The sequence below is a fragment of the Dendrobium catenatum genome, unplaced genomic scaffold (genome assembly GCF_001605985.2).
Source record: "Dendrobium catenatum unplaced genomic scaffold, ASM160598v2 fragScaff_scaffold_658, whole genome shotgun sequence".
Taxonomy (NCBI): Eukaryota; Viridiplantae; Streptophyta; class Magnoliopsida; order Asparagales; family Orchidaceae; genus Dendrobium; species Dendrobium catenatum.
This window is the reverse complement of record NW_021319120.1, coordinates 13,613-22,949: the sequence shown is the minus strand read 5'-3', so window position 1 is coordinate 22,949 and position 9,337 is coordinate 13,613. Positions and strand designations below refer to the sequence as shown.

General features: G+C 32.9%; 1 protein-coding gene across 1 annotated transcript; it reads right to left on the bottom strand.

Annotated features, from left to right (window-relative positions):
* Positions 1–8,568: 8,568 nt before the first annotated feature.
* Positions 8,569–9,054, bottom strand: LOC110093349 (RING-H2 finger protein ATL74-like). Its single transcript, XM_020818199.1, has one exon. It carries the CDS (start codon positions 9,052–9,054, stop codon positions 8,569–8,571), a length of 486 nt encoding a protein of 161 aa, XP_020673858.1.
* Positions 9,055–9,337: the final 283 nt, after the last annotated feature.

Here is a 9,337-nt window from a genome sequence, read left to right as displayed (position 1 = left end):
ATTGCATTATATTGGGATTGCCTCGAGATATGTGCCACCAATATAGGCGCTTCAAATTGAATAAACAAAAATTGCAATTTTTAGAGGTTGACATTATTCCGGACGCAACGGTGAAGTCCGTTTGTCGATCCGACATTGTTTGATCAACCTCGCGCTTTAATCTCGAGTGTCGGCCATCCCTTTTGATCGACCTCGTCTGATTCAATAACGAGGGGCCTCGACCTAGCAGAATTCAGTATCCTAATCACAATGATACCATCCATTTGACAATCAAAGATCATTTAATCCCTTAAGTGATGCATTTTGTCAATGCACACATTGCCTAAATGATCTTTTTTTTGCCTCTTTTCACATGGTTTATATATATGGGTCAACAGGAAGGTGGAAGTGATTTTGTAAGGGCTTCTCCGCCTAGATATGGGGGCTAAAAGAGAGACACTTATTTTAGTGCAATAATTGGAGGGTGCCTCCAAGGAGTGGACATAGGTCAAGGCTTGACTGAACCACTATAAATCCGATGTGTTCTTTCTTATTATTTGCTTCCACATTTAATTTTTGCATTTGTTTTATTTGTGGTGATTTTGGTTTGTACTTTGCTTAAAGTTTCTTCTTTACCAATTCACCACTCTCTTTATTTAGCCTTGGGCTAGTTCTATAGGGCTTAACATCCCTAATGAACTTTCAAGTGGTATCAGAGCACTTTCTAGTATCATCTGAGCACTTTCAAGTGGTATCGGAGCATTGTTATCTGAGCACTTTCACATATAATGTCTTTTTAACTTGAATGCATGATTGGGAAATATGAATTTTCAAAGCTTAAGGGTTGCTCAACATACACATCTTCTTTAAACACCTCATTTAAAAATATACTCTTAATAACCATTTGATACAATTTAAATTTCCTAAAGCAGGAAAATGCTAGTAGCAACCTTATGGCTTCTAGTATAGCTACAAGGAAAAGGTTTTCTTAAAGTCTATTCCTTTAATTTGATTGTACCCCTTAGCTAATAATTTGGCCTTATTTCTCATAACCATTCCAGAGTCTATCATTTTATTTTTGAACACCCATTAGGTTCCAACAGTACTATGATCCTTAGATCTTTTAACTATTTCCCATATATTATTATAATAAATTGATTGAATTCCTCTTGTATTTCTAGGATCTAAATTCATCTACTAAGGCTTAATCTATATTAGTGGGTTCTAATATAGATATGAATACAAAATGAATAACCTGCTTCCTAATTCCATACCTAGTTCTAACACCTTTAGATGGGTCTCCTAAGATCAATTATTTAGGGTAACTATATGAGTATCTCCGTTCTCTAGGTAGAGGCGCCTGAGGTTCTACTCTATCTCCTAGGTTAATAGCTTCTACCCCATTTAATGACCTCTACTTCATCTTTTAGTTTAGATTCAGAGGTCTTATTTGATTCATCAAATACCATATGGGTAGACTCTTCTATTATCAAGGTCATCTTATTGAAGATTTTATAGACCTTACCTACATATGAATAACCTAAGAAAACTCTTTCATCAGACTTGGGATCAAGTTTTCCTAAGGGGAATTTTCCATTGTCAGAGTAAAGCATTTACACTCAAAAATGTGTAAGTGAGAAAGGTTAGGTCTCCTACACTTCAGGAACTCATAAGATGTTTTTTAATTAAGATATAACATTCACCCTATTTAAACTATAACAAGCATTATTCACTTATTCTACCCAAAAGAATCCAGGGAGAGAATATTCAGCTAGCATGGTCCTAAAAACTTCTACCAAAGTTCCATTTTCCCTCTTAGCTATTTCAACCTATTGAGGGGCCCAAGGAATATTCTATCCTTATCTCTTGATAAAAATATTCAAACCTATCATTCTCAAACTCTCTATCATAATCATTATGAATGGTTAAAATTTCACACACAAATTTAATTTGTATTTAGGTAGAGAAGGTTCTAAATTCCTTAAATGATTTACTCTTTAATGCTAGGAATCTAACCCAATTAAATCTAGAATAGTCATCTACTACTATAAATCCATATGTCTTCCCTCCTAGGTTGGGTGTACTAACTAGTTCAAAAAGGTCCATATGAAGAATCTTTAGTGTCCTTGAGGTGTTTATGTCCTTAATTGAATGAAATAAAGACTTAACTTATTTTCTAGTTGGATGACTTCACATAAGTGGTCCTATGTGAAGTCTAACTTAGGGATGTCTCTAACTAGATCTTTTTGAGTTATCTTTCTAAGAGTTTACATGCTTGCATGACATAGTCTTCCATGCTATAGTCAGGAATCATCAACAATTATTTCTAAACATAGGAACAAAAATATTTAATGAAGTTCAAATCAAGCATGTAAAGATTATTTATTCCTTTTTTTTCTTCTAAAATGAATTTTCTCTCTAGGCTAATCATGCATTATGCAAAAAGAAACTTTATGTCAAAACCCTTATCACATAATTTGCTAATAATTAGTAGATTATGCATAAAGCCATCAAATAATTAAATATTTTCATAGTAAACTTGTTAGAATTGCTATTATACCTAACACCACCACTTTCTTAGTTGTATTATCGCCTAGTGTTACCTTGCCTCTTGACTTGGTCTCCAGTATGGTGAATTGCTTCAAATCACATGTTATGTATCTCGAGCATCCACTATCCCGGTAACATATGCTCTCACTAGGGTTTTTGGGAAAGCACCCCTAAAAGGTCAATTAAAAGTTATATTTCAAAACCCAAGTGAGTTTACGTTACACCTTAAGCATTGATGAATGAGATGTTTGCATGTTATTTTGTGATGCAAGTAATTTTGACCTCCACACTAGACATGTCTTATGGTGGATAGTGTAAGTGTAGGCTATGCAACCTAGCATGCCACAAGAATGACACCTAACCCCCAGGGAATAGATTTACTAGCCTATGATGGGGGATGTGCCTCCTTCTTGAGATAAATGATGCTTGTTGTGCGGTTAATTTTGCCATTATGCTAAAGTAAGTGATGGTCTATGGTTTTGGAGTGCATTTATTTTTTCTTGTAGAGATTTATTTTTACTTTCTAGATTAGACACTTCTATTTTTACTGCATGCTCACTATCATCTACCTTTGTTGCGCATACCTCTAATTTCTGGAATGATTTTTTAGTTCAATATTTGATGTCTCCAAGAATTTTATGCACTAGATAAATTAATATGCTTCTTATTTAATGCATCATATTCATCAAGTAAAGTCATGTTATCATCATATAAATTCAAATGCTCAATAATCAAATTATCAAGCTATTTTTATAAATGAGAAAATTTAGTATTAAAGTTAGCATACATCTTCTTAAGTTTCCTATATGAATCATGATTTTTTTTTTTTGAAATAATAAATAATTCATCATAGGAAAATTGACATACCTTATCTTGATCCTATTGATCAAGATTATCATTTTCCATAAGACACATGTTTGTTACCTCCTCCTTTACTTCTAGTTCTATTGATTCTGACGCAGAGTCGACCCAAAATGTCTTCTATGTCTTGTTCTTCCCCTTCTTGAATTATTCCTTCTCCTCACCCTCTCCTTGATTGGGTGAGTCTTTAGGTTGGGCAAATCTATTTGGAGATGTCCATGTTTCTTGCATTCAAAACATATTGTGTCATAGGAAGCTTCGAAATTTCTTTTGCTTTTATATTTACTCCACTATTGTTAATGATGCCTTTGGTTCCTCTTTAAAAATTTTTTGAACAAGTGGGTCATTAATGCAATGTCATCCTCCTCCTCTGCTATAGAACTATCACTATCTGAATTGTTTGCTTTAAGAGCTACAGTCTTCTCCATTTTCTTTTCACCTACATAATTTAGTCTTTGATTCACAGCTTGCTCGTAGATAATGAGTTACCAAAGAAAATTATTAATTTAGTATATTTAAGTCGTTTAACTTAGTAATAGTAGTAATATTAGCATCATAAGGACTAGGTAGGCAACATAAAATCTTATTGACTTTTTTAGAATTAGAAAGTTTTATACCTAGTGCATTCAAGGTTGTCACTATTTGGGTAAATCTATTATTTAGAAATAGTCTCGCTACGGTTTAAGAAATAAAGTTTGTATCATCATCTCGCTAATTGCAGTTGATTGTGAATATTAAAATTCCTATAGTATATTGAACTTATAGATAATAGAAAAATAAAATCACAAAAAAGTAAATGTGAAAAGGAATAAAGCACACGAAATATTTTTATAATGATTCGTTCAATCATGACCTATCTCCACTCCCTAGAGTCTTACACTCTGAGCATTTCACTAAACTAAGTGTCTTTGCACTTTTTCCCCCGGCATGGCAGAGAAGCCCTTATAGAAATCCCTTATAACAACCCTGGTTTGGTGAAGTGCAGGAAACTATATCACCCTCCGAGTGATGGTAGCAAACCTTCAATCTTTTTCTCCCTCTTAAAAAAGGCAGAGTACCTCAGCTCCTTTTTTGCCTCCTAAAGAAGGCAGAGAACCACAACTCCTTTTTCTCCCACTTGAAGAAAGAAGAGAACCTTAAGGAGTTGACTTAGAAGCCTCTCTTCTAAGAGAAACTTCAAGGTCTCACTAGGCCACAGGAGGAACCAAGATGTAAAAAAGCCTAGAGCAACTATGGGAACCAACTCACACTACTTCTCCCTCAAGCTCATCCTCACCTTCTTCTTTCTCTCCCACCCAAGAGCTCTCAGGAATTCTTCTCTCTCTGAGTACCTTCAACAACCAACCACTCATCTCTCTTATTATGAGGGATTATTAAAACATTGTTTATGTATTGGTATTCAAAAAATCCTAAAATTCAAGTTGTCCTATCTTTGTTCATATAATATGATATTCATTCATACGGTATGAACAATCCAAAAATTAGACCTGTCTAATGCGATGCAAATAGTTATTCTGACGAACTATTCAAAATTTGCAAACAAATTATATAGTATGATCATGAGGTCATGTAATACGATATGTTCAACTTCTCTATATTCATATAGGATAATACATGGGATGATTAAAAATAGTTTTTATTAATCATCATGTATTTTCTTCATCAAATAGTACGGTTAGTTGAATTCTAGCTGGTCCTCCAGTACGATGTAAACAACATACAATATGATTAGTTTAATAATCATAGTTTTGTTTGGTATGATATTTGGTACGACCAAATTTCATCTATGTCAATCGTACGGTATGATCAAGATCGCATAGTATGATATGTTATTATTAATTAAACCATAATTTGTTTGACTATTTATGCTAGTAATTAAAGCAAGAATTTAAAACATTGTACAGTTCAGTTGGTATCATACGTTATGACTAGTTTAAAAATCATTTTTTGAATTTCTTAATTAATTTATCTAGCAATTAGAGTTTCCAAATCCTACAGTATGATAGTCATCATATAGAAAATTTTGTTTCATATTATTAATGATTAAATTAGTTGTTAAAGACCATTTTCTAAAAAATTAATTGTATAGTACGATTATAAGTCGTACTGTATAATTAGTTCAAAAAAAAAATTATCTTAGCTTTTCTAGACTCCATTTGTGTGTGTCTGCATGATCACCAATTGCATACACCCTTATATGTCTAAACTCAAGAAATTGAAAATTATAAAAACTTAAAATTACAGACTCTCTAACTTGACATCCTATTATATACCCAAGCTTAAGTCTTTAGTAGTCTTGAGCGGTGTATGTTTTTACGCACAAACAAAAATGTAATATCTAGTTTTCATATTAAAAGTACTAAAAAATTCAATCAATAATGTTTGTTATCATAAAAATCACAAGTTAGGGATCTTAATTTATAATAAATGGCAGATGACATACCCCAAAAAGGCAAGAGTCAAAGGTTTAGCTCTTTCCATCATCTCATCATCAAAGAAGAAAACTTTTTCATTTGATGTGCTTAAATAGATGAGAGAGGAGGAAGCCCTATAAACATTGGCTATTAGCAACCCCCCCCCCCCCCCCCCGACCCCCCCCCCCCCCCCCCCTCTATTTTCCAATTAAGCATATGTTGTGGTGAGCTATGAGGTGGGGCACTCAAAATAGAAGACGTAGAGGAGTGGAGGGGTGGAAAAGTGATATCATTATAAATAAAAGTTTCTCAAGTACAACCAAATTCAAATAGAGTAGATCAACCCAATAAGAGGTTAGAGAGTACTAGGTTATAGGCAAATCGAAAGCGAGGCACACCAACAGAGGTACACAATGGTGTCAAAGGCTAGAGGCACATGGAGTCACTTGGGCAGTTTCAATTAGTTTGGGCTATGCTAGATTATTGAGCGCATGCGACACCCGCTCTATTTAGAGGAAGCCACCATCTAAATCCATCCAAAAAATAACAACTAAGCAAGGAGATGAGGAAATTACCATTAAGAATAACTTTTTGAGGAAAAAAATTATTTGGCTTCCTTATAATTTTACTTGAATTTAATAAATCAAATTTTAAATAATGATCAATTAAATTCGCTTTCTTTCTTTATTCTATAATAACAGTTATAATGTGTCTAAATTTGACAACATTTATATCACTATAAAGTAACCAAATTGGATTGCATATATATATAGTGTATTTATGGAATTGCTCATTCTGAGCTCAAAACATGTAGATCACAGAAGTTAATACACTAGATTAGACCACATTGTGATTACATGTGGGCTCATCTTGTATATGTAAAACTTTAATGCATATCTCAAGTAATTAATGATAAATAATTAGCATTTTTGGCAAGAATTTTTCAAGCAATAATGTCATTTATGAATTTACCTTTTAATATAATAATTTTTATATAGTCTTGTCTCTACTCTTACTTATAAATAGTGATTAAGAGAAAAAGCCTAATGACACAAGAAGTTATTTGTCTCAAAGTGTTTGAACATTCGAGCAATAAAATCACAAAACTTCCCTCATATTCTCTCTCTCTCTCTCTCTCTCTCTCTCTCTCTCTAGTTTCTTAATTTTATAGTCTATCTTGTCAGTAAGGTTCGGGCATTATCCACGTATAAATTTGAATTCAACAAAACATATCTTTGATTTATAATCACTAATTTAAGCTACCGAACTTTGAATTGATTCTATGTAGCACATCCAACAAAGCAACAACATTTCAACTAAAATTTTAACATGAAGAGCCCGGGCGGAACCAGCTTCAATTTTGAGCGGGTGAAAATACAGCAAAAAAATAATATTATATATCTATATATTACAAAAAGTTAAAAAAAAATTAAGCAAGAAAAATTAAAAAAAAAAATGTAATTAAACTGTCATAAAAATCATGAAAGAGAATATTAGAATTAAATGTGAAGAAATATATAGATATTTTAGGGCAAGTTAGGACAAAAAAATGATTTAGAGGGGACAAAAAAAATTTTTTACTCTCCTATAATAATTTTTTTTTTTTACTCTCCTCTTAAAAAAAAAAAATTTTTTAAGGGGGGGGGGGGGCAGCAATTGCCCCCCAAGGAACCATGTGGTTCCACCCATGTGAAGAGGAAAGAGGTTGGGGTTTATATAGTTAATCGGACCTGGGAAATAATTCATGGTGATATTGATTTTTCTATGAGAAAAACTTATTTTAGGCAAATAACATAGAAAATTTTGCTTAACTTTATTATATTTATTTATTCTGATTTTGTTCTCAAAAAGGCTACTATTTAAGATAATATTAACATTTATAAAGGAAAAAAAAATAATCTTATATTTTGATGTGGTAATGATGATTTGTATGATTATTCTAGTCAGTTTTCAGGAATATTTTAATATAAAAATTTCTATTCAGAAAAATAGTAAATATTTATAAAATTAAGATTTTATTTATCTAAGCTGTAAAGCAGCTATTTCTTGGATACATATTCTCTCTAATTAATAGGTACCTTTATTAAGTTACTTATTTTAGTAAGTGAGATTACTACAATCATAGTTTCTTAAAACTATTCTTATTTTAAAAAGAAAATTAATCAGTAAGAACAAATTGCATGATTTAGATGGCAATTAACTGATAACTGCATGAGGAACTGAATTCCTTTTATGCTACTAGATTATACTAAAATCTTTATTTATTTTAAAGATAAAGCTTATATATAATTAAGACATCAAATTTGATGAATGTTTTCTATTTTTATGGACAAAAAAAATTTATATTAAAATATGCAAGAAAATTCATTAGATTAATTTTACACAACTAATCATTACCATAACAAATATACTGTTGAATATTTTCCATTATAAATTTTAATATTATCTTAAGTAGATACCTTTTTTAAAAAATAATCACAATAAAAATAAATAAAATTCAGCAAAAATTTTTATATGATTTTCCAAAAATAATTTAAGATATATGTTGATAGGCACAAGTACTACAAAAATGATAGAAACAAGTAATAATCCCATGCTTTTACACCACCATAAAACCTACCTGAACAGTGCCACCTCATCCTTTCCCCAAGACTATAATGTAAGATCATCTACAATCTTCCCTAGGAAAATAACAGAGCTACCCTATATGCCTTCGTTTCCCATTTCCGCCATCCCACCCGACATTTCCCACCCGTTCAAAACCTTAAACCCCGTCCGTTGCTAACATCTCCGGCTGCGGCAGGGAACTTTTACGGCAAGTAGGACATGATTGCTGGGATGAGATCCACACGTCGATGCATCTGACATGGAATCCATGGCCGCAGTTAGGCAGTATACGAACGGTGTCGCCAGCGGCAAACTCAAGGAGGCAGATAGCGCAGTCAGCCGCACCCACCACCGGGAGAATCTCTCCGGCGGAGAACACTACTGCCGGAATGACCTCCGTCGGCGGCACCGCTGAATGCCCAGCAGCTGGCATCTCCAAAGCTGCATCGGAATGCCGGCGCCGGTTTCGGCGACGGACGTGGCAGCGGATTAGTGCTCCTGCAGTGGAACTGAGTGCGACGGCTAAAAGAAGGGCTGCGATAATGATACCCATGTTTTTGCCGAAGTCGCAGGCGCCGCGGAACCACAATGATGACGGCGGCGACTCCGGCGACTCTCTTAAATTTTTTCTGTTTGGAAGCATAAGTAATGATTAGACTATTAACAGCACCGAGAAAGAGAGAGAGGGATGAAACAGACGGGAAAGAGAAAAGAGATCGGGATTTTTATAAGTACAAGGTTGAAAAAAAATTATATTGAATTTATAAAAAAGAGCATGTTTTAAAAACTAAATTTGTTTAAGGGGCATATTAGTAAAAAAAAATGTTATTTAAAAATAAATAATATATAAAGTCTAAATTAAACAGTTTTAAAAATAAATTATATAGTATTAGAAAATCTAAATTAAATAACATTTTTAATTAAAA